This window comes from Oncorhynchus keta, chromosome 30 (genome assembly GCF_023373465.1).
Source record: "Oncorhynchus keta strain PuntledgeMale-10-30-2019 chromosome 30, Oket_V2, whole genome shotgun sequence".
NCBI lineage: Eukaryota > Metazoa > Chordata > Actinopteri > Salmoniformes > Salmonidae > Oncorhynchus > Oncorhynchus keta.
In genome coordinates, this window is record NC_068450.1 from 39779512 (window position 1) to 39805494 (window position 25983).

The following is a 25983-nucleotide window of genomic DNA, read 5'->3' on the forward strand; positions in this document are numbered from 1 at the left end:
TCTGTTTTGCCCCATAGTTGCGCACACCAGTGGAGGCTGCTGAGGGGCGGACAGCTCATAATAATGTCTGGAACGGCGCAAATGGAATGGCATGCTAAACAACCAACCCGTCGATACTTGATTGATGAATTGAGGTCACTGATTAGTAAGGAACCCCCCTCACAAGGTTGTCTAGGTCTTAATTGAAAAGACAAAACAAAACCAGCAGACACTAGCGCCTTGTCCATGGAAGGAGTTTGACACCCTTGGGTTAGTTAGAATGTCTATTTCTCTGCTTTGAGATGAGTTGGCTACTGTTCCCAGGAGACTTCCAGTAATTGTGCTAAGCTAACAATATGCAGATTTCAACTGTCTCCAAGCTACACGCAGATACATGCAAATGGCATCCATGAGTTAGTCTGACAGCATTGAAGTTAGAGGTTTCACTCACAGACAAAGTGACAGTGAGAACAAAGGAGAACAAGGAGAAGCAGAGACAGAGCGACAGCAGAGATAAACAGCACAACAGGGAGGAAACAGAGTTTTTACATGTTGTATTTGTCTTAAACATGAGCTGGTTAAAAAGAGCTGTTAAAAATCATGTTTAGCCAATCATAGGTAGAGTAAAAGTTGAGGAACACTGCACTATAGTGTACTGTCTATGTTAATGCCCCGGGCTGAATCTTTGTCCCAGTCTGTCCCTGGACGTAATTAAGCACTTGTGTAATGAGAAGGATTCTGTGTTTTCCCAAACAAAAAACGTTTTATTTGCATTTCCAATGAAAAGATATGTATGTTTTTTCTGGACTATCCATCATGCTGCCTGGTTGACAATATGTCCGAGCGGAGCAGATTACTGTTTGATTTTAGAAGGGCGCTCCTCCCTCACCGCTTTTGCCCTTTCTCGTCACGGGCCATAGACCGGTGCTCTGCAGCTCAGCATAATGGAAGCCGCCCAGTGGTAAAACGGCCTGAGTGGGGCATCTTCATTAATCCACCATCTTTGATACTCTTCCACCCGGAAATAAGCAGCCTTTTTAAAGATGGCGGAGCAAGGGCCAATGGCGATAGCTATGCGGCTAAGAAATCAACTCCAATCCGTATATAAGCTCGACCCTTTACGAAATGAGGTAGGTACCAATTAGTTTCGGACTCTATAGACGCGACAAGACCAGTAAGAATTGTTGAAGTTAAATAGAGCTGAATCTAGCTACATAACTACGACGAGGAAAAGCAGCAATGCGAGCGCTTCCTCCTGTCACCAAAGTGATGGAGAGAGAGCTGCCTACGTGTGCGCAGGCGTGTGTGGAAGAGTTTACCCGTGTTTTCTGGGCAGCTACTGCAAGGTCCTTCGTGCAAATGTGTACCGTTAACTCCCCGGTTTTACACCTGTAACGGTCTACATTATTAGTTAAAAGACGCATTTGCGTTTTGAATAAATGGAAATTAGTTTATAGGTAGCTAGCTAATTGTGTTTATTAGGCTAGCTAGCTTCTGGTGACGGACTTATCGAACCTTGCTTGTAAAATGACTAATATTTGTCTTACCTGTGTCCTTTATTTGCAATTCCATGTGTAGCGTACTGGGTTGCTAGCGATAACTTACAAATAAAGATGTATAGATTCTACACTGTTATTATTGACATTGTGTTAGCTTACGTTAACATAATAGATACTCTCCTACAATGTTGCAGCCACCTGACACGCCAAACTGTGTGTGTGTGTGTGTGTGTGTGTTGGTTACATACTACACACATTTTGCAGATGTTATCGCAGGTCCAACGAAATGCTTATGTTTCTCGCTCCAACAGTTCAGTAAGAACTAACAGTGCGAAACAAAACAAACAAATCCCCAAAGTGAGAAATATCAACCTAGTGGAAAAGAGCAATCATCATATTGTTATTCGAATGAACTCATCAGCCTGTCTTCTCTAGAATGTAAACATTCTAGCTCGTTTTTGACATTAATGTAATACATTGTTGCTGCTCAGAAAATAATTCAAGAAAATGAAGGTATACTTTCTACTCGAGATTTCAATAGCAACGTTATTATTGTTGAAGGAGGAAGTCAAGTTGAAGATCAAAGACCTGAACGAGCACATAGTGTGCTATCTCTGTGCTGGGTACTTCATCGATGCCACAACTATTACAGAGTGCCTGCATACATGTAAGTGGGCCCAGCCTGTGTTTTCAATGTTTTGGCTTCCTCTGAGAAATGGGCAAACTGTTATAGACGTGTATAAACCCTGGATTGCTGATGCCTTATTGGCACTCTCCAGAAGAAGTTGTCCTGCATAGGAATGAATGGAATTCTACAGTATTTACATGAATTGTTTCAAGGACAAGATTACATTTATTTAAAGGGATACGTCTGGATGTTATTTACTTCCCCAGAGTCAAATGAATTTGTGGATACCATTTTGATGTCTCTGTGTCCAGTATGAAGGAAGTTGGAGGTATTTTCGCATTGCCAATGCTACCTAGCCTCAGCCATTGCGCTAAAGATGCCCATAGACTTCCAGCCGTTACCGCAACTACTTCTAACATCGTTCATACTGGACCCTGAGACATACAAATGGTATCCAATCCCGAACTATCCCGTGAAGTATTTGTTGTTGTAGTGGGGACAGTAACATTAGGACTTTATAAAAATTATACTTTAAGGATGGCTCACGTAAGTATGGATTAAGGTGTCAGTAATATAATAAATGTGGCAAAAATGAATGTAAACAATAACAAATGCATTTCTATAGAATCCAATATAAATCATTGGTCCTAGCCTACTTATTGCCTGTGAATGCGTAGTTGTATAGTACATTTTAATGTTATTATTAAATAACATTAATGGCTAATGTCTCTTCTGCTTCTATTTCAGTCTGTAAAAGTTGTATTGTGAAATACCTCCAAACCAGCAAGTATTGTCCAATGTGCAACATAAAGATCCACGAAACACAGCCTTTATTGAACCTGAAATTGGATAGAGTGATGCAAGACATTGTCTACAAACTGGTTCCAGGACTTCAAGAAAGTAAGTAGGCTAATACTTGTTCTCATTTTTGTTACATAGTACTTTAGTATTGGTTTTGTTGTTGCACAAGTCGAATAAAGAACAGTCGCTATTTATCCTGTGTACTTTGGAGAGAAAATAGCTCTCAACTCCTAATTGGAACAGCGTTAGTTAAACTTCAGGAGGAAGCAGCATTGCATTGTTAGCCATTTAGCATGGGTTGATTTTTGTATGTGAACGTCCTTTATTTTCTGTTCTTTGTAAACAGGTGAGGATAAGCGAATTAAAGAATTTTATCAGTCGCGTGGGCTTGAGAGAGTTGTCCAACCCTCTGGAGAAGGTAAGCCTTTACAGGGAAAAAGAATTACCTAATTTCATGTTTTGTGAAAGTACAGCTTTTCCCCCAATGTCATGATATGTTATTCGTTTGAAATGGTATCTGTGTGTGTCACCCCTAGACTCCATACCAGCTGCTGCAGGATTACCTTTCACCACCTTTGACCATTCCAAGGCCCACTTTTACAGATACGACGAGCAGGTCTCGCTTTGTCTAGAGAGGCAAAGGTAAGCTTCCGTGTCATGCCTTGACAAAACTATTCGCAGACCACTGGACTGTAAACAAATTATATTTCAAGTGGTGGATTATCACTGTTAGACTTAAGTGTCGAAGTTCAGTATTTTGGTTCTATATCCCCAATCAGTGTTTCCTCTAGCTGGCAATTGACATATTTTGTCCATTGTAAAAATACATAAAAGCCAACAATTTAAAAACATTGTTAACCCAGAAAATATCCTAATGAAAAATAAATATCCTCTAAAAATCACATTGGCTCTGCCTGAACTGGTTCAGGTTGTCTTTCAATTGCATCTCTTTACTCTGCCCTTCTCCTCTGCCGGTCTGTCTCTCACTAACACACACAAACTTGCAACATTGCATGAACTGGTACTGGCCTGTCCATGACAGGGGGAGAAGTATATATTTTATGACATTTTGCTAGATTTATCTCCCTAAAATCTCCCTAATAAAATACAAATAATTTACAGAAATGTACAGTCCACCAAGGAGGATTATTTAGATAAAGTAATCTTGCTTCCTCTAATCTAATGTCTGGTCAAGTAGCCAGCTAAATGTTAAACTAGTGCAAATCACGCTAGCTGGTTGGCTACTGTACCAAGGATTGAGGCACAAACAAGTGGGAAAATGAAGTGACACTTAAACCGAGCATATTGACAAGCATAGCCATAGGATTTTGGGTGCACCCCCTGAAAAATTAATTTTTTTGTTTGTTTTTTTCTCTCACAAAAGTATTTTTCTGGGCCTTTAATAGTCTTGTATTAGCCGACCAATATAGCCATCTGTAGCACAGGTTTAATATATTTTTTTTAATGATGAGCAGCAGAGGAGGGAGACATTGCGCAAGGATCGAATGTTCACTTTGTAGACTTATTCTTCCTCCTTGCATAGCTCAATAATCATTGTCACTTCCATATCGGCAGTGGGCACTCCTAAAAGAAAATCCTTAGCCTACACATTGGTTGCATTCAGATGGGTTTCTATTACATAATGCCCCTTAAAATCCCTGTGTGTGTCATGCTTAATCATGTATTCTCTCATCCCTGCAGTGTATCTCTGTCTGGAAAAAAAGATAAGACCAAACTGACTCTTCAGGTGGGTAATGGACCTGCACCCTACCACCAGAGGTCTCTGTTGGTTTAAGGTGTAGTGTTCTGTTTGGATTGAGATGAAAAACAAAGGTCTCCATAAACAATACTTCTGTTAAATGTCAATTGCTGATGCATTTATGTTTAATTTGAGTGTGTCTGTCAGTCCTTACTAGAATTGCCCTCAAATGTTTTGGTATTTCTCTTTATTTACGTAATAATTTGGATTCATACGTGTGTTGAAGAGCAGAATCAGAGTTGTAGTAATGTTGTGGAAATGTTTCTCTGCCTCGTCTCTGCAGCAGAAGTTTGTGCGCTGCTCGGTCCGAGCCGAGGTGAGACACCTGCGTAAAGTGCTGTGTCATCGACTGAATGTGGAGAAGCACCAGGTCAGTCTACCCTCTAGCAAGACTACATTTTAAGCACATTTAAGAGGGCCATTTCAGCCCCATGTGCAGTGTGCACTTTTTGTAAACACTCAAACACAGGAACCACATCCTATGATTCCAAAAAAATATATTGATTTTAGCCTGTTAGAGAACTGAACAAAGTTGCAACATTAGATTGAGTGCTTTGAATATTATACACAAGATTAGTACATGTGTCAGCTTGTGAATGTTTCAGAGAATTGAGTGCCATTGTACAGTTCACCCAGGACCAGTTATGTTTTGTCCTCTATGTGTGGTCTCCATTGCTCCACAGGTCCAGATGTTTTTCAATAATGAGTTCCTTCCAGATCACATGACCATGAAACGGCTGTGGCTCTCTCACTGGTTTGGCAAGGTACAGTGCTCTCAAGTTTAGCCAACAATTTTCATACTGAATTCCTTTACACTTGAACCAGCTTTTCCCATTTGGACAGTCGTTTAGAAAAAACCTACTGTGGGAGGAACAGGATTGTCTCAGATTTAATGAAATAATATTCCATATCAATTTTCTGTAGTGACTTCAAATTATGCAATATCTATGGCAATTTTACTCAAACGTTCTCCAGCACAATAACTTATTTTGTTACTTAGCAAACTGTAGGCCCTATTCAATCAAGTAGTTTGTGTTTGCAGGATAAGAGAACAAATAATCTCACGTAATAATGACAAACATACAAGAGTGCATATTTAAATTATCATGCTGACACTTGATTAATTTCTCACTACACTTTCCTTAGTAATTCCAAATATGCTTAACCGCAATGCGCTAACTTTTTTTTTTTTTCTCCCTCAAATCTTGTCAACGGGTTATAATTGATTTGGGAGTTTCTTCAGAATTGTGTTAGTTTGATTTAATGTTTGTGGGATCAATTTAGTCATTTAGTCGTAATTAATTGGGTATTTTTATTCCAGGCTCAGCCGTTGGTTCTTCACTACACGATCAAGGACAAAAGGACAAGATAGGATCCCCCCTTTCTAATGACCTCAGCAGCTGTATATATTTTGTTTAATATATAGTGTTTGTGTACATATGTGTATTTTCCTCTTTGTATTTTCTTAAAAATAAATAGTGGACAAATGTGCAGAGTTCTTTATGATAATTCCTGGATATTTGCACTGCACTTACAACAGAAGCTGTATTCAATTATGGGAAACCATCAAGCCAACATCAAAATGGAATGAAAGAATGGATGCAACCATCAATGAACCAAGCAGTAATATCTCAATTCATTTTGAAAAGCTACTAATCTTGGTAGTTATGTAAGATAAAACATAGCATTAGCATTGATGCTTTAGTAGTGAATATAATTTGAGGAGCAGAAGTATGTACACCGTGCTTTATAGGCCAGAAGATTAACTGTACAAAAATTGTAATCTACAGTGCATTTGGAAAGTATTCAGACCCCTTGACTTTTTCCACATTTTGTTACATTACAGCCTTATTCTAAAATGTATTCAATATTTCTTTCCCCCTCATCAATCTACACACAACCCCATAATGACAAAGCAAAAACAGGTTTAGACATTTTTGCAAATATATTCAAAATAACCTTATTTACATAACTATTCAGACACGTTGCTTTGAGACTCAATTGAGTTCCGGTGCATCCTGTTTCCATTGATCATCCTTGATATGTTTCTACAACTTGGACTCCACTTGTGGTAAATTCAATTGATTGGACATGATTTGGAAAGGCACACACCTCTCTATATAAGGCCCCACAGTTGTCAGTGCATGTCGGTGCAAAAACCAAGCCATGAGGTCGAAGGAATTGTCTGAGGAGCTCCGAGACAGGATTGCGTCGAGGCACAGATCTGGGGTAGGGTACCAAAACATGTCTGCAGCATTCAAGGTCCCCAAGAACACAGTGGCCTCCATCATTCTTCATTGGAAGTTTGGAACCACCAATACTCTTCCCAGAGCTGAGCAATCGGCTGAGAAGTGCCTTGGTCAGGGAGGCGACCAAGAATCTGATGCTCACTCTGACAGAGCTCCAGAGTTCCTCTGTGGAGATAGTTGTCCTTCTAGAATGTTCTATCTCTAGCACTCCACCAATAAGGCCTTTATGGTAGAGTGGCAAGACAGAAGCCACTCCTCAGTAAAAGGCACATGATAGCCCACTTGGAGCTTGCCAAAAAGGTACCTAGAAGACTCTTAGACCATGACAAATAAGATTCTCTGGTCTGATGAAACCAACTCTGGCCTGAAGTTGAAGCATCACGTCTGGAGGAAACCTGGCACCATCCCTATGATGAAGTATGGTTGTGGCAGCATCATGCTGTGGGGATGTTTTTCAGCGGCAGGGTCTGGGTGACTAGTCAGGATGCGGGTAAAGATGAATGGAGCAAAGTACAGAGGGATCCTTGATGAAAACTTGCTCAGGACCTCAGACTGGGGCGAAGTTTCACCTTCCAACAGGACAACAACCCTAAGCACACAGCCAAGACAATGCACGAGTGGTTTCGGAACAAGTTTCTGAATGTCCTTGAGTAGCCCAGTCAGAGCCAGACTTACAGACCTGGAAATAGTTGTGCAGCGACGCTCCCCATCCAACCTGACAGGGCTTGAGAGGATCTGCAGAGAATAATGGGAGAAACGCCACAAATACAGGTGTGCCAAGCTTGTAGTGCCATACCCAGGAAAACTTGAGGCTGTAATTGCTGCCAAAGGTGCTTCAAAGTGCTGAGTAAAGAGTCTGAATACTAATGTATTTAAATTAGTATTCAGGGAATTTATTTACATTTGGAAATATTTCTAAAAACCTGTTTTTGCGTTGTCATTATGTGGTATTGTTGTGTGAGGGTGATTTTAAGCAATTAGAATAAGCCGTTAACGTAACAAAATGTGGAAAAAGTCAAGGGTTTTGAATACTTCCCGAATGCACTGTAAAAGTTGATAACTTTAACAGTATTTGTTAACATACACCTTAGCCAAATACATTTAAACTCAGTTTCACAATTGCTGACATTTAATCCGAGTAAAAATTCCCTGTCTTAGGTCAGTTAGGATCACCACTTTATTTTAAGAATGTGAAATAATAGTAGAGAAGGATTTATTTCAGCTTTTATTTATTTCGTCACATTCCCAGTGGGTCAGAACACTCAATTAGTATTTGGTAGCATTGCCTTTAAATTGTTTTACCTGGGTCAAACGTTTCGGGTAGCCTTCCACAAGCTTACCACAACAAGTTGGGTGAATTTTGACCCATTCCACCTGACAGAGCTGGTGTAACTGAGTCAGGTTTGTAGGCCTCCTTGCTCGCACATGCTTTTTCAGTTCTGCCCACACATTTTCTATAGGATTGAGGTCAGGGCTTTGTGATGGCCACTCCAATACCTTGAATTTGTTCTCCTTAAGCCATTTTGCCACAACTTTGAAAGTATGCTTGGGGTCATTGTCCATTTGGAAGACCCATTTGCGAAGAAACTTTTAACTTTCTGACTGATGTCTTGAGATGTTGCTTCAATATATCCACATAATTTTCCTCCCTCATGATGTCATCTATATTGTGAAGTGCACCAGTCCCCCCTGCTGCAAAGCACCCCCACAACATTATGCTGCCACCCCCGTGCTTCACGATTGGGATGGTGATTTTTCACATTGCATGTCTCCCCCTTTTTCCTCCAAACATAACAATGGTCATTATGGCCAAACAGTTCTATTTTTGTTTCATCAGACCAGAGGACATTTCTCCAAATAGTACAATCTTTGTCCCCATGTGCATTTGCAAACCGTAGTCTGGCTTTTTTTAATGGCGGTTTTGGAGCAGTAGCTTCTTCCTTGCTGAGGGGCCTTTCAGGTTATGTCGATACAGGACTTGCTTTACTGTGGATATAGATACTTTTTTACCTTTATCCTCCAGCATCTCCACAGGGTCCTTTGCTGTTGTTCTGGGATTGATTTGCGTACTATTGTTTGTACAGATGAACGTGGTACCTTCAGGCCTTTGGAAATTGCTCCCAAAGATGAACCAGACTTGGAGGTCTACGATTGTTTTTCTGGGGACTTGACTGATTTCTTTTGATTTCCCCATGATGTCAAGCAAAGAGGCATTGAGTTTGAAGGTAGGCCTTGAAATACATCCACAGGTACACCTCCAATTGACTCAAATTATGTCAATTAGCCTATCATAAGCTTCTAAAGCCATGACATTTTCTGGAGTTTTCCAAGCTGTTTAAAGGCACAGTCAACTTGGTGTATGTCAACTTCTGACCCACTGGAATTGTGATTATTTCACTTAATCTCTAAACAATTGTTGCAAAATGTACTTGTCATGCATAAAGTAGATGGCCTAACCTACTTGCCTAAACTATAGTTTAACACGAAATGTGTGAAGTGGTTGAATGACAACTCTTAATGACTCCAACCTAAGTTTGTGTAAACTTCCGACTTCAACTGTAAGTTTAATTGAGTTCAGTGGGCCAAGTCTGGAATGATCACATGGGTGTATTGCAAAACTAACACTGAAGAACTCTAAATTCTTGTAAATCGTGTTCTTGGAAGCACCTATACCGTACCTCTTCATGCAGTGTGATACTTTGATGGCCTAGCTGTACATACCTCTTGATGCAATTGTTTTTAGACCCTTTTTGTTTTAATGATTGTCAGTGAGACTTATGCCATGATGTTCTTCCTTCATAGAGAGCAATAGTAATGGTGTCTTTTTGTAGGCACTAACCGGCCTTTGACTGGCCTGGCTCGGTGGTCAAAGCCTATGGGGACATTTTTTTTTTTTTTGGGGGGTGAACAGTGAAAATGTGGTCTGTAGTAAACACAAGCTTAGATCTTGTTTTGCTCTGAGAATCTTCTTCTAAAGTCAATTTGAATTTTCAAATATTTATGTACTCAAAACAAGCTAAAAGGCTTCATAATTCATAAAGGTCATGTTTAACTGACTGATATCTCATGGAACAAAACATAAGATCTCCTATCTCCGTTTATCCCAAAACCCCATTCTTTCCCCATTTTAATTTCCTCCATAGGAATGGCTGAACAAACCAGAGGTAACTCCTTTCCAGTTTTTAGGACAAGCTGTTGTGCTCTATTGCAAGTGATATCATCCCACTAAGCAACACTAGGTGGCAGACTTGATTCATTCATTACTTTTAGGTTGACAGGCAATCTTTGAGGGACATTATTAGTGGAGCTATGGTGTTGCTTGACTACAGAATAATTTTGAATGATTTACCTTTTGCCGTCTGACTCAACAATCATACAGGGAGATATGTGCCATTGAGAGTCTCAATGTTAGTCAGTCATGCCCTGTGTTGACACCATATTCCATGTCATCTTTTGTAGCACAGTATATTTGGGCTTTAAACCAACTGATGGATATCTGCATTATAACAAAAAGGGCATATTTTCATGTAATAACTAAGACTGCATGTCAAGAAATACATATTCAGTAGTACAGTATGCTAAAGAAATGACCAGTTATTTACTTAAATTATGGCGGGGAAATGCTAATGATACAACGTTTGTTTTTTGGATTCACCAAAGCATGCACCATTTGGTATCACAGTTACCACTTGTGTCGAATTCTTAAAGTTAAAAGTAATTTAAGTAAAAAAATATTGTTAGCAATCTCCACGTAAATAACATAAAGCACCACCTCAACCAATATCAACAAATACATAGCCTACTACATAAATTGTGCATCTGTGGATCAATTTTAACCATCAAGCGCAGTGGTGTTGGTGCCAAAGTCATCATGGGCCGTGGGATGGTAATCTCCCTTACTTGCATTGGATTTTAAAGCTTAGAAAAACTCAAATGTGGGTAAACCACCTCCGTTTAATTACAATTTTAGATCACTCATTTGTTACTCTCCATTAGTGTTTATTTGCAAATCCTTGAAATTGTGCATGCCACAACCAGGTAAAACAGTTGTAAGCACTTTAACAGTGTACCTCTACTGTAATTACTGTACCTACTACCAATGTAACAACTATGTTAATACATAGGTATTAGAGGCACAATGTAAAGTGCCCTTGACCAGTTGAGAACAAAATAGCCTGTTCATCGATACTAGTAATAAGTATTGCTATGGTTATTTAATATTAGTATTATTGAAAAGCTTGATACAGACACAGGTTTCATTAAATAAAATGATTCATGAAATATCACACCTGAGCATTTGTAACATACTTTATCTCAAGAAACACTGCATAACCTTATACCATTTCGTTTGAGAGAATATTTACATTGCAGAATTCCCAGCGCCCGCTCGTGGTACTATTTTTGTGTTTGAAAAACGTCAAAATGAAAGTCATTGATTTAACGTGGGTAGACAAATGTAATGTTGTGATAACATGCTCTATATTCATAATTTTCTAAACGAATACTTGGTTTTATTGGCCACATACACACGTATGTAAACTTATGGATTTGTATTAAAGCTTATCCAACATTGTTTATGTAGACCGCAAAGTACTTTTCCCTTTAAAAAAAAGAGAGGAAACATTTGAGGCAAGCAGTGGATCAGATGCCTTACATCGTTGTGGGTCACACTTCTTTACCCAAGCCGAGAAAAAAAACTATTGGCCTATCTGTCCAGTTCTGGCAGAGCCGCTCCACAATGCACCTATAAAAATCGAGTTGACTTTTCAACCCCAATGATTCCAAGCGATTACACCAATTGTGCGCACTGGCGTTCCGTCTTCTCCCTGTCTGAAGAAGCCCCCTTCATCTGGTTACAAGTGTTACATATGGACCGAAACTTATTCAAGCAGACTGCAGTTGGAACAACAAGGATGCAGGGGAGAAAGACAACAACCCTCCTATTTCCACTGCCTCCTATTGAGATGTATTCATTAGGACCCCCATGCTAATCAATTGCTATTCATGGACGTTTTTCTAAATTGCTATTCAGAGGCGCAGATGCGTCCCATTATTGCTGCCGGCTCCGTGAAAACTTTATGTACGGTGAGACGGGTTAACCTAATCAATCATGTTGACTAGTTTGTGTTAGACGATTCAGAAACCATATGGCAGTGGAGTGCTCGCAACCTTTTTTTTACGCAGCCCCTGGTCCTTACCATCTTGTGACAACTGCTAAGGGAGTAAAAATGAAGAACTTGTTTAACTGCCGCTAATTGAGCCACTTCACGCCCAACGACCAGTAGAGTAGGCCTTCTGTCAACAGAAGGATATTCATAGATCCAAATCCGGTGTACTAGGCCTAACCAATACTTTGATGTTACCAGAAGTAAAACAATATTGCGTTCTAGATACATGTTCATGATACTGTTGCCTTATTGTATTATCTCACAAATTGTAGGTTAAACCGATCCACATCGAGACACAGATAACATGAAATACCATACCCTTTATTTACATAATGCTGGTTAAATAGAATGGTACAATAAAATTAGGCATATGATGTTTAGTTATTGAATTTATATACAGCCTAATTTATGCATGTAAAAAAATTGGCGATATGTCTGCAACTGGATAATGATAATGGCTTTTTTTTTTGCTATTGGCTTTTTTTAAAATGAAATATAGCCTACATCAAGATCGATACATATCCTAGACACCAATTTTAATCTAGCCCATTTAGTTTTTTTTCCAGTTCTGGGCATTTTGTAGAAGACGTGGGCCTAACCTTGGGCACATTCGAGTTTTTGGTTGATATGTCCTTTAGCAGCTGAATGTGGATGAAAAGTTAAATAATTGCCCCCCCCAACCCCAGCGTTAAATGTACATACACATTTTGCAGTCATGATCCTGTACCAAAACACTAAGTATTTTTCATATCCAATTCAAATAAAGATGTCGGCTATTCCTCAAATAATTTGGTGAAATTGAAACAGAAGACTTTACAGTCCTATTAATAAATTAAAATGGAGAAGAGGAGAAAGTAAACTTTCCTTTTTTTAGTTTCACTTCTCCCGCCGTCAATATCCGTGCAAAAGTTAAAAATGCCCTTTCTTAAAACATGGGCCTACTGTCAATCGTCCACCTCAATCTCTTCGTCCTCCTCTGAGAATTCGTCCGTGGTTTGATCTCTGGATGAAGAGGGGGACTGTGGAAATGCTCGGTGTCCTTGTGACGAAGGGGAGATGCTTCCTTGCTGGTCGTCAATGTCTTCTTCCATGGTGACTAGCTTTTGCAGGGTTTGTGGTGGTATTTTCTTGAGCGACTCCACGTCCGCTTTCATCTCTTCCAAGTCTCTCTTGAGCTTGGCCCGTCTGTTCTGAAACCAGGTGATGACCTGAGCGTTGGTTAGCCCCAGTTGCTGAGCTATCTGGTCTCGGTCGGCCGGGGACAGGTATTTCTGGTACAAAAAGCGCTTCTCGAGTTCATATATCTGATGGTTGGTGAAAGCTGTCCGGGACTTTCTCCTCTTTTTTGAGGTCTGCCTCTGTCCAAAGGCGTTCACATGCTCACGACCTTTAGGGAACCAAAATACAGTCACTCTCCAAAACAATATCAGAACAACATGTCTACAAACGTCCTCAAGTGTGCCATGATTAGCAGCTTTGTTATTGAGGCTTTTTTAAAGGGTTACAGATGCAAACTATTTTTGTGAATGGCCAATTGTGTTGATGGGTATGGTTTGGTAATAACTTGTGGGCAGCATTCCATAGAGCCATATTAAATTAATGACATTATGTTTTACATTGCCCATGCGTCATTAGGATTAACATGGCTGTCAATATCAGGATCTAAATAAAAAATAATTATACTAAATCATACAGCCTATAAAATGTTGCAACTTAATTTAATGATACAACAGGAAGCACAATAGCAAATGTCGGTTTAGAGGCCTGCTTTGCCACCCAAATAAATCGCAGGTTTCCTTATACTGGTGTTTAGTATCTAACAAATAAACTCAAATGGTGAAATAATAGAGGATAGATTACAGGCACAGGCATGATTGTTTGGGGAATTTAGGCTTAGCAATGGCTTGAGACAGCCTATTGCAATGCCTTTAAAAAACAAGTTTGACAACAGTTCACACAACCAATAGCCTATCAACAATAGCTATTGGAGATTATGCATATTTGGTTAATAAAATCACTAACTTAATCTGTACATGTAAGTATTAAAACGTCATGTCTATTGAAATCCTTACCCTCGGCTGCTTGTATAACGCTGACTTCCAGACCTTTAAATGTTTTGCTGGCTAGTTCCTCCAGAGCGCATAACGGCGAAGAAGGAGTGGTAATACCGTTCCTTGCTGCGTTTGAGCCGGACACTTTTTCAATAACTCTCGGTGGACAGAGATTAGCAACTGATTTCTTCACCGAGGGTTTGTTTAGAATATCCTCGATACTGAACGGCGTCAGTGGCTTGTTGGAGTTGGCCGGGGGTGGAAGCTGGTCCAAAGGACCCCGTCTCCTCTCCTCGCCGCTGGACTGCAACACGGAGCCTGCCTTCATGTCTTTACTGGAGGTCATCGGCAGTCCAATGGAATTACTGCTGACAAAGGCTGGTTATTTCATTCAAATGCTAGTTTAAACGTCCACGAGTGTTTCCTTCGATTCGCGTCTACTTCACAACCCACTTTTTTTTATCACTTTCAGTCGAATCTTGCAACTTCACTTGTCTGAAATGTTTTCTCCAAAATAACCATGCTTCGGGCGTAGGCTGCAGTTTCACAGGCAACCGAATTGTATTCCCTTCCAGAGAGAGACAGTTCCTCTGCGAAGTTCCATGAAGATCTTTAGAAAGTATAACGGGTAGTGGCTGGGGGCGATTCCTGCGAGGAATAAGCTGTCTCAAGGAACAAGAAAAAGCAAGCAACTGCTAACTAGTTATTGTTGATTGGGCGAAGTTCAATTAGAGAAACACTACACTACTTGCTGACCCGCTGCTGCGTCTTAAAGGGCCAGACCAAAATAACTAATTGGACGCGGGAATAGGAGGAGTGTCGCCCCAGCGTTGGGGATGTTTGAGGAGAGGGTGATGGCTTGAAATGTTTATGCATCTGCCGCCGCCCCCCTTCCCACAGGCAACATGTTCCCAGTGTATTTCTCTGGGAAGGGAGTTGATGCTCATTAAACAATGCCACAAGCATTCTTGTGAATGATGGTATATTTTTTATAGTACACAGCACGTCTAATTGACCATTTAAAAAAAGTTTAAATATTGCAACCATTTGTAGCTTAATCATAAAAAATTATACGAGATTTAAAAGCACTTATGATTCGGAGACAAAAGGGTTAGGTGTATAATGTAAGTGCAAGTAACCACAAGATTGACCAGGGTACATTAAACTCTGCTCACTGCATAATTAGCCTAATTTATAGACCCCCCTGCAGAAAATCAAGCAATATAGTAGGTAGGCCTAACCCAAATACAGTAATATGCCATTTTGGGATGTGACAAATGTGCATTATTATTAGGCTAATAATGTGTTATTATTATGTTTTGAGTGCAATGTCTTATTAACAAACTTTTTTCTAGAACAGTACAAAAGTAAGGCTGCAATATAATTAACATTCCATGTTAGCATGCTCATTACGTTTCCAGCGCAAAGCATAGACGTGTTATCCTTCCTGTCGTGAGGTTATAGGCTTTATGCGTTTTGGATCTTTTGGGAGAGGAACGGCTTCAAGAAAAACCTTAACCTTTAACCTTTTTTTGCCCATCAGTTATCGGTGATTATTATTTTTAAGTAGTTATACTATTATCTATTCTAGCCGTATAGGAGTCTCATGAGACAACCTGGGGATGATTAGGAGATAAATAGTGAATTTTAGGACAGTGTCGAATTACACTATAATGCGCCATAAAATGTCATAGAATAGCATGCTGATAAATATGACGCGTGACAATACTTTGATCTGTTGAGTTCGTAGGTAAAGAGACGCGACACAAGAGTTGTCACGCTCTCATTCTCTCTCCTTCGTTAATGATGTGAATAAAAATTCTGATGATGCAAGGACTATACCATGTAAGAGGGTAGATCATAGAATGAAAAGGGGTAAGTTCGATAGCAACGAGGAGCAGGTAGGTTGTGTGTTGTTTATCCATTGATCAGAATGACTTCAGAATTTTACACTAACAAGTATGGCAGACCTACAATATGCATGCATTAATAGTTCGTTATATATTTTTCAAATAGGTTTAACGATAATCTTCGAAAATGTTTTTATGCAGCCTATAGCCTATACTATTCATCTGAAGTATGATGTTGTATGCTAATGGTTTCAATAATAGACTATTGCAATTACAAATAAGTAATGTGTTTAACAGGAATTGTGTGTCTTTATGCTTAGGCCTATGTGAAATGGCGAAATGTTATTTGTATTTTCGTTTATTAAAATATAATATATTGAGAAAATGTGTATTATATTTTTATATAAACTTTCATTATTTATGGCGCACACAGACTATCCAAAAATGTAGCATTTTAGCCTATTCATTCCAAAAAGTGACACATTTTGCATGAAAGGACAATATCCCCATATGAATATACAATGCTTTCCCCAGTTATTTTTTCTAATAAAAATAAATTCCACTGGCATGTTTACAAACTGTTGGAGAATTATTTTTATTGTTATGGTATTTTATTCAGCACATTAACACCGTGCTCTCTGCAGCGTGATAGACAGATTTACAAACCAGAGGTGGCAATTCTGAACTTATTCCCACATCCCTCACGGCGCGTGTCAACAAAATCAATTATTATCTATTTCAAACCCGAAGTATATTGATAATGGCCAATGTCGCTGTTATTTAGTAGTTTTATAAATAATCGATTGAAATGGTAAATGCATTTCTTACATGAACCATTACCAGTGAATCGAGCCTTTGCAGAAACATCGTACTGTTCGTGCTATCACCATATGGTGACATTCGTGTGGGGACGAAACCAGGCCAAATAACATTAGAGTTATACAACTGCACGAGATTCTATTAGTCTAGGTGGAAACCCGCCGTCTTGCGCGTCATTCAGCAATATTGTTAGGGATGTGTTCTTGTTAAACAAGGGATACTTCATTTGAAGGGCTCAATTGAATCCAACCAACATGATACAATTGCAGATAGCAGCAAATATCATGAAGTACAGACTCCCCCCCACACCTGCGTTAATTTAGGCCTTCGTTAATTTTCCTCGTTCAAAAACACATAATCAGTAGGCCTATCACACGAACAATGTGTTGCTTCATCTCCTTATTTGAAGGATATAGCCGAACTCAAATCATTCTCAGTTAAGCCTACATAGACCTAGGCTTAGGCCACCCATCGAATTTATTTAATAACATAACAATTACAGCCTGATAACTATAAAGCAATATCTTGTCACTGATCAACAATTTAACATTTTTAAACGTTTCTATTTGGTTGCAGCGATATCTCCCAAACAACGAGTTCGTCTTTATGTCGGAGTGGAAAATCTTTAAAACATTTTTTTTTTTACAATTGCAGTATAACCTTAGATATGCTTACATTTACAGGATAACTTGGAAATGGAGACGAACCAACCCAACCATGCTTACCGATGTGTCAACTATTAGGCTATGTCGTCTTGATTTAAATAGTTAATTTTGAACTAAAAGACAATTCAGGGTGTACGCATATGCAGGAAAAATACATAATGTAACGTTGCTGTGTTAATATCAGGCTTCTTTCAAAAAGAGATAGTTGCCCTAGAACACAGCGGAGGGCCAACGAGCCATGGAAGGACGGAAAGAATGGGGTGTTATATTTCCCTCAAATGCAGCAAGCTTTAATAGTTCTAAAGAGAAGTCCACCGATATCTCTTTTCCAAACTTGTTTCCGATGGTCTTTGCGGTCTTAACCGGAGCAGTGCTAATTCGAAAGGTTTTCTTTGACTTAATTTAACCGTTAATTAGAAACAGAACACCTGACATCATAAATCATCAAATCTTAGGGGAGTTGCGTTTTATATTAGGCATAGCTCGATCTCGTCACTCCCCTTCCCCGGAGCCGGTCCCCTATACGTCACATATTGCTGCTCATGGCCACTCAATTTTCCTTGTAGGGCCTACAGTGAAGATGTGTTGGGGCTGGCTATTGGAAAGCCGTATTCAGACTATCAAAATATCATCGCCAACTGGTCTTTGGAATAACTGCGGACATAAACAGTTGGTTTTGAATGTTGATTTTCTGATTCTTTAGGCTCCACTGTAGGGTTTTTTGGTGATGCTTTGCAGATGTTCGAGAAAATAAAGTACCCTGACCTGGTACTTCAATAAACTTAAACTGGAGAAACACGGGCCTTGTTCCAACAAATCGTAAAATAAGCATAAATTATGCAGGTGCATTGATTTGTCCATTTACATTGTTCTCTCTGTTGGTCTCTGTCCATGCTTTCAAACAAACTATTTGAGATTTATATATCATCACCAATATCATTTGGCTTTACAATATAGTGAAACTTGGGTCGCCCAATGCAATATAACTGTTGAGTGACACATCTGGATGTCATTCAGGTAGCTAGGCGTATTATATTTATTCGTCACTCTTTCCATGTTCTTTACTGAATCCTGTTGCAAAACAAAACAGCTGTACTAACAACGTAAATATAACATGATACAGGAACACACACTTAACGTGGGCGCAATAGAGAAGGTTACACGTATGAGTGATACATGCTTACAGGGAAAGAGAGATGGCTTGCTGAGTTGGCATCAGAAAACAATGAAGCAATAATAAAGACGAAATATTTATTAAACTAGGCAAGTCGGTTAAGAACAAATTCTTATTTTCAATGACGGCCTAGGAACAGTGGGTTAACTGCCTGTAATGGTCAGGATATTGTGGGATTTCATCTCCCCATTCAATCATTATTTTATAGGCATAACAATAAATTACCAATATTGTAGACTGTAAATAAATAATATTAATGTACTATTATCAACATGAAAAATAATGGTAGGCCTACTACTAATACTTCAGTCATTCACAACGTTCGGTCACTACTGGAATCACGATTACGACAGTCCTTGACAAACCTGAGAAGAGAGCAAATTGCATAACTGTAGCCGATTTCCCTCAAAATGGTAGTACACATAAGAAAAAAAAAATGCAATGTAATCTAACATCATTATTAACTTCCCCTATTTTCTCTCCACTGCCAGAAATAGGTTACACAAGCTTTATTGAACGAAGCGATCATTTCAAGCACCACTGCCTTTTCAAGAAAACAATGCAGTCAATCGTCTGGGCAAATGTAGCCTAAGCTTTGAGTTGCTCGTGCGTTCTAACAATAATCAAGGGTAAGCCTAGTACACAACACATCATAATCATACTTCATCACCTCGGAATTGGAGAGAAAGTGAGTGAGCGCTTAAATAATCCCCTGCGGTGTGTGTGTTTGTGAAAACTGGGAGTGAGAAAGGGGCTTGTGCGCGCGCGCGTACATGACAGGTTATGTGCATGCGCAATCTTGGAGATAAGACATTCTTCGTCTATTCTCTCTGTAAGCGTGTTTGAGTGAGTGGGTTTGACGCATATAGGGATGGAGAGAAGACCAGTAACGCCGGGTTCAATCCCCTCTCGCAAGCATCACTAACATAACAGCAATCGTAGCCTAGCCTACACGTCGGCCTTAAAGTGCTAAGGCTTTTACATCCCGCATTGCATTAGACAGTGTAATATTCCACCGTGTTTAGTACCTGTTGTTTTTTTCTCTCCCGTCCGCCACTAGGTTGACAAATGTTTAGATTCCCAACAGGGTACCGCGGAGCCCCAAACGCGCAGGGCCAAACGGCTTCGCACCCTGTCACCTCTGCACAGTTCATTTTCTCTTGCAGGTCAGAGCTTGAAACCCCCCCGGGAGCGGTGTTGTTCGACATCTAATGCTCCATTGGGGTCCATTTTAAGATCATAAAGAGGGACGGAGGCGGCCAAGCGCCCGGTCAGAAGGGCTAAACGAGGATTACAGCGCACTAGCACATGTTTCTGCATCGTGGGCAATAATAGGCTTCATTAGCCTGTAATTATCAGAAACAATGTAAGCACCTTTTAAACGAACTGTAATGTCAAACACGACTAATAGAGAAGAGTGAGCTAAATGTACTAACCCCTAACATTTTTAAATGAATTGACCATTATTTTGTAAGTAGTTGAGTATAGGCCTATTATTGTTATTATTATTATACAATTATTTTGTAAATACATTACATCTGTTTTAAAAAATGTGTTTTATGTTGAATACATCCATAGCTTATACTCTGGTTGTTCTTTCCTTTCTGGTTTTCGGACACCTGCGAATAGTATTTTTTTAATGTATCGATGAACTACACGTGGAATCACTGAAATCTAAAGTGGAGTATGGCCATTGACCCCATTTCATTATTCACTATACACTGTAACATATGGTCCTCACAATTACAGATGACTTTGTTTTTCAATTACAGACATGCAGACACACACACACGATGGATGTTTGCCTGTGAACATGGCATCAGTAGACCCATACAGACAAAGAGAAGTGGGACAGATCAAAGGGAGGAACCACACTATCGCCCCCTCCCAAACGGATGCTGACTGATGAGAAAATATGGGGCGGTTGAGCCAAAGCCCCTTTATTATTGGTTAAATGTGGGGTGAACAACCATAGTCTGATTCCATTTTCAAGGTTTTGCTTTCTCATGTACAATATTGCTCTTGGAAAGCAATATCAACGTGTATATGCTGTATGGATAATGTACACAACTAATTCTGCATGTTGTCCGTAATGATCATTTCCAATTGGCCAATAAATAAAAACATTGATATACTGAACTAGGTTCAATGAAAAAGCTCTTATAACAGAGGGATCTTTGGAGTTCATCATTAGTTATTATATTCATTGATGATTAAAGCTGTGTATCAATGTCATTCACAAATTGGATGTTATTAACCCCATGTTGACTGCCCTGATTGTCAGTTGCTCTGGATAAGAGGGACTTAAATGTAAAATGGAAACATATTAAAGATGAAGCAGAGGTGCCACTGTGTAGTGTGTTATGTGCCTATTTCACACTAGAAAGCTTCATGAATACACTGAGCAATGCTCACAACCTCAGCACAGGAGCAGACTCATAACTCAAAGAGTTCAGATTGGTCAATTGACCCCATGCTAAAATAAAGACTACCAGAGCTCATGGACAAAGGGTCACATAATGATGTTTAGTAAAAAAAAAGCCACATATTGAGGTTTGACTGTTTTGGAGAAACTCTACATTTTCAAGAATTTCAAGGTTTACGGTTAGGATTAAAGTTTGGGTTATGAGCCCAAAACCCAAAGTTGTTAAAGGATAAGGTTAGGCTGACTCAAATATTCATGCCAAAGGAATATTGAACATACACAGCCTCAAGAATAACATCACATACTATATATATATATATATATATATATATATATATATATATATATATATATATATATATATATATACATTCATAGCTGTTAGAAGTAATTATGTGTAAAAAAAAAATGTGAAAAGAAAACTAGAAGGACAGGGAAACATTGAAGCCAGTTGTGATAATGATTTATGCTGTGTAGTATTACTACTTAGAGATTTATGACCCATGGAACTATGAATACAAATAAACAGCCAGAAAGTCACTCTTAAAACAATAATACAGAAAGTCACTAAATACGAACATTTGAATGAAAGCTCACATGAAAATCTTCCTTTAGTTCCATGACTATACTAACACACACTACCTGGACAAAACCAAACAACAATGTGTGTACATTTCAGTGACATCTGTTATTTTTGTTCGATGAGAATGAATTTGGACTGAACTAGGACTCATAATCAGTGGCGCAGTTCATATCTTTGTGAATGAAGATGAATGCTTTCGTGAGTAGGCTACAAAGTACCATGGGAGTCGTCAACAAATGAATCACTTGCAATTCTATCCACGGCCACTTGGACACCTAGCAGGTCCCAATGCACGTTTTGAGTTAATGAGGGCGCATCGGTGCAATGTTTTATGAGCAGAGTGTCGTAGTTCTCGAAAAGGGAGAGAGAAAAAAAATGAATAACTGAAGCCACCTCTCCAGAGAGGTAGAGTTTCTTGAGATGGTGTGGCGCCACGACCTGAAGCAGCTCTCCCCCCTCCTCACATCAGGATTTCATTAAGCCGTGAGCAGCCCCTGCCGTCTCCCGGCTTTCTCCTGCGCCACTTTGCTCCCAAACCAAATGAGGAAATAGCTCGTCTGGCCGCTGACAGACCCCGGGTTTGGCCGTAAAGATAAATGACCCAAAGTATTTAAGTTTAACACTTTGACAAAACCCACCTGATCTGGGGGATTAATGCAACGAAAAATCCATCTGCGAGAATGACTCGGAGGAGAGTAATGGCCAGGCGCTGGGAAGGTCAAACAATATTTAGGATAAGTACATATCCAGCGTTGAGACTTGAACTTTCCCAAGACTTATCTCATAGACTTGTACATATGTGAACGTGCACGCACACTGATGTGGTCCAAATATTAAGCACAGTATACTCTTCCTCCAGCATTATTATCACATACGCATACAGTGCCATTTATAACCTGTTATAACCTGTTATAGCAAGACTGTGACTTTGAAATGATGTCAATAAACTCATCTTGATAAACATATGGATCATATGAGATCAGTCATTAAAGATGACAATGCTGAAAGAGGTCAAAGGTCAATGTAAGACATTAGTCCAGCTGCTCAAAGTATCCCATCCAATGCAATTTGAGTGAGGCAAAACTTTAATACCTCCTGGCTTTCGGTTTAGGCTAGCTGGGAAGTAAGTCATCTTCCGTGGAGAGAGATGCTTAAGGCTGTAGCTCTCCGAAAGAATGACAAAAAAACACATTCAATGCCAGGAAGTCATCTTCCGTGGACAGTGAAACATCTTTCATTTTACCTTGTGAGGCTGAGTCCTACTAAGTGTCCTCATCCAAAACAAAGGGTTACTCTGCGGCCTACCTGGCAAGGCATAATGTAACACAGGACACCAGAGGGCTAATATGCCACCTAGAGTGATGCATCAACATAAGTTAAAAACAACCTGCCTAGAGCCTTTAAACACAATTTAAAGCTAAGAGATAATGCGCTATGAGCCACTGGGAAGTCAATGGGGGTGTTTTCTCCATGTGTGCAAATTCATTACTGGAAATGACCTATTAATAACAACACTGGTTTAACCCCAGAACAGAAGCACAAGGTAGAATAGTTTTGGATTCTGTAAAAATGCCCGATTGATAATTCCAGTTTTCAAAATAAAAGGCATGTGTATGAGGTTATGTTAACAATGCCACCGCATAAACCTACTTACACTGTATATCACAGCCAAGACTAACTGGCTTTCACATCAATGTTTGCTTCTCACTTTTGAACATGAACAAACTCCCCTTTTGTCTTTTCTTCTACTCCGGCTCTACTCCCTCTAAAATGGAAAGGAAGACCAGGAAAGAAAGAGATGGGAAAAAAGATGTTGGGCAACAATAAATAATAAGGGAGTGAATATACTGAGGAAGGTCTTGGCCCAAGCTCCTCATAACTTACTCTGTTGCCTGGGATCATAAATATTAGAAATAAGCTCACACTCAGTCCAAATCATAAGAAACGATTCCTCAGAGGACGCTGTGCATGTCTTCCCACGGGCGAGAGACCGGTCCTTGGGCCCAAAATAGCCTTCAGTCCAAGCGTTGCCCTGTTCCAGGTAACAAACATAGAAATATGTTCTAGTGGAAAGTCTAGGTTTCTAATTAGTTTTGCTGACAGCCCTCCCTAACCCAGTGGTATTTTCTCCTTGCGCTGTTTTGTTCAAATTTCCTGGACACTGTAAGTTATTTTGGAGGAGAGAAAAGATAAATATAAAAAGACGACAGTGCACATGAGAATTGTAAATTCCCATGCAGTTAACCAATCAACAACGAGGAGGATACTTGTTCAAATATTTGGGATCACAGTAAAAAGCTATGGCTAATGATGAACCGCTAGACTGGATTGTGCTATTTGGAAATTGGATTCTTTGGAGCGTGATTGTGTATTTACGTTTTTTTTTTGTAGCATTTATACAATATATGAATATTTATTCATATTACTAGTCATGGATTTCTCCCCAATGTACACGAGATAGACTACCTACACGACTTGATTGTAAGTCGCTTTGGATAAAAGCGTCTGCTAAATGGCATATATTATTATTATATTATGTGTAGTGGCTACACTTTTACCACAAGACTGACATTATTACTTTACCTGAATGTTGTAAAGATGGATGTTTATTTAGTTTGCAACTCTGGAATCTTTATTTAGAATCCTTACTCTGCCCAACATGTATACGATTCTCCTTGTTTCTTTCAGTTTGTGTCATACTAAATTATCTTTCATCCTCACTCATAACTAATATTACTAGTGAGTGTCCAGCCAACTCATCACTAGTCAACATAAGCTGTGCATATGTATTTTCCTAAATGTTTCATTCTCCTGAGTTGAAATAAGGAAACACATTTTTTTTTACAAACATGACAGTGTAAAAGGGTCCTTATCCTTGATTGGGTCTGCAGCCAAGCCTAGTTGTTTCCACTCGATTTTTACTTGTTTATGCAGGGTGCCAATGAAACCAAAGCAGCATCCAAGCCTGCAGGCAGAACAACTTTTAATTGCAAACAATTTATATACAAATCGGTTTGTCTTGTAAAAGTAAAGGTAGGGGAAAACATTGTGGCAGTATTGTCCTGAAGCAGCGTGCCTATTTTTCTAAGTCAGACAGTATTTAGAGTTCTGGACAGAAATCACAAACTGTCACAGCACAGCCCGTTTTTACTTCCAAATCTTGACACTCTGTGCTCAAGGGCTGTGATATACCCGTCAGTGACCACACTCACCATAAGGAGGCTGAGAGAATACACGCAATGTAGATTATCAGGACAAAAGCCCATCAGCTTGTCAAGGGATGCAGCCAGTATTGTATCCACATGTATTGAACACAGAGCTGTCAACGCATCTGACGGTCCCATTCATCACCTACAAAAGCCAGCGCTGTCAGAGCCACAATGCGCCCCATCTATCCCTGCCCTAAGTGACAACTCTGAGATGAGCATTAGGGCAGCGGAGGATGTATTCAAATGATTTGTTTTTCCTCTTTGCACAAGGCAATTTCCTCAAGGCACTCAGCCTAGGGGGATCATCAGAGTGAAACCTTATAGTAAAGTAGTCATTTGGCTCTTATATTTGACCTCGTATCCAATACAGTATGAGATTTATATATTATTTGGATATTACAGGAGTTACATTTCTTAAAACAACTAATATGTTGGATTATTCCATTCCTGTGTAAGTATTGGAGGACAGATTATCCAAAGTGTTTAACCAGAGATTTGTGTGTGTGGTTGTATTTGTGTGTATACAGTGGGGTGCAGAATTATTGGCACCCTTGATAAAGATGAGCAAAAAATAAATAATACAAATACTGAGATAAATTGCATGCTAAAAGAATTGGAAAAATATTACATTTTATACGAATACAATTGCTCAGAGAGATTTAGTTGAACACGTTTGAAAAATAAATCTTTAAAATATGGGGTAAAAATGATTGACACCCCTGTTTTCAGTACTCCGGCGCCCTATCCTTGGGAGGATAATGACACTGAGCCCCTTTCTAAAATCTTTTATGATATTGAAGAGCACATTGGGAGGGTTCTTAGACCATTCATTCATATAGAATCTTTCCAGATCCTTGATATCCTTCGTCTGAACTTATTTATTTATTCAATTCAAACCAAAGGTTTTCAATGGGGTCCGGAGACAGATGGCCATTGCAAAATGTTGATTTTGTGGTCAATTAACTATTTCTTTATGGGTTTTAATGTGTGCTTGGAGTTATTGTCTTGCTGGAAGATCTACTTATGGCCTTTGTCTCAGCCTCCTGGCAGAGGCAACCAGGTTTTTGGCTAAAATGTCCTGGTACTTTGTAAATTTCATGATGCTGTTAACCTTAACAAGGGCC

At 39.4% G+C, this 25983-nt stretch overlaps 2 protein-coding genes and 1 long non-coding RNA gene across 4 annotated transcripts; 2 read left to right on the forward strand and 1 right to left on the reverse strand.

Moving 5' to 3' along the window:
- Nucleotides 1-942: 942 nt before the first annotated feature.
- LOC118363565 (polycomb group RING finger protein 1-like) lies at nt 943-6157 on the forward strand. Of its 2 annotated transcripts, none has more exons than XM_035744542.2 (9): nt 943-1109; nt 2040-2145; nt 2854-3006; nt 3254-3325; nt 3444-3549; nt 4609-4654; nt 4950-5036; nt 5350-5430; nt 5988-6157. In XM_035744542.2, exons 1-9 carry the CDS (start codon nt 1023-1025, stop codon nt 6036-6038), a joined length of 789 nt encoding a protein of 262 aa, XP_035600435.1. In that variant the 5' UTR covers nt 943-1022; the 3' UTR covers nt 6039-6157. The 2 variants fall into 2 exon arrangements, with proteins under 2 accessions (XP_035600435.1, XP_052344379.1); XM_052488419.1 differs by having other exon boundaries at nt 4953-5036.
- Nucleotides 6158-12383: 6226 nt separating this feature from the next.
- Nucleotides 12384-14906, reverse strand: LOC118363566 (transcription factor LBX2-like). The gene is made up of 2 exons (XM_035744543.2): nt 14156-14906; nt 12384-13470 (listed from the first exon to the last, which is right to left on the reverse strand). Exons 1-2 carry the CDS (start codon nt 14478-14480, stop codon nt 13028-13030), a joined length of 768 nt encoding a protein of 255 aa, XP_035600436.1. The 5' UTR covers nt 14481-14906; the 3' UTR covers nt 12384-13027.
- A 925-nt stretch (nt 14907-15831) lies between these two features.
- LOC127913753 (uncharacterized) lies at nt 15832-20982 on the forward strand. The gene is made up of 3 exons (XR_008086642.1): nt 15832-16035; nt 19809-20008; nt 20415-20982. It is a non-coding gene; the product is annotated as an uncharacterized LOC127913753 (long non-coding RNA).
- The last annotated feature ends 5001 nt before the right edge of the window (nt 20983-25983 follow it).

Excerpts from the sequence above, each read along its gene's own strand:
- LOC118363565 (XM_035744542.2), top strand. The coding sequence starts at position 1,023 with ATGGCGGAGCAAGGGCCAATGGCGATAGCTATGCGGCTAAGAAATCAA. Across the intron at positions 1,110-2,039 it reads TCGACCCTTTACGAAATGAG|GAGGAAGTCAAGTTGAAGAT; the intron begins GTAGGTACCAAT and ends TTATTGTTGAAG. Across the intron at positions 3,007-3,253 it reads GGTTCCAGGACTTCAAGAAA|GTGAGGATAAGCGAATTAAA; the intron begins GTAAGTAGGCTA and ends CTTTGTAAACAG.
- LOC118363566 (XM_035744543.2), bottom strand. The coding sequence starts at position 14,480 with ATGACCTCCAGTAAAGACATGAAGGCAGGCTCCGTGTTGCAGTCCAGC. Across the intron at positions 13,471-14,155 it reads CGTTATACAAGCAGCCGAGG|GTCGTGAGCATGTGAACGCC; the intron begins GTAAGGATTTCA and ends GGTTCCCTAAAG.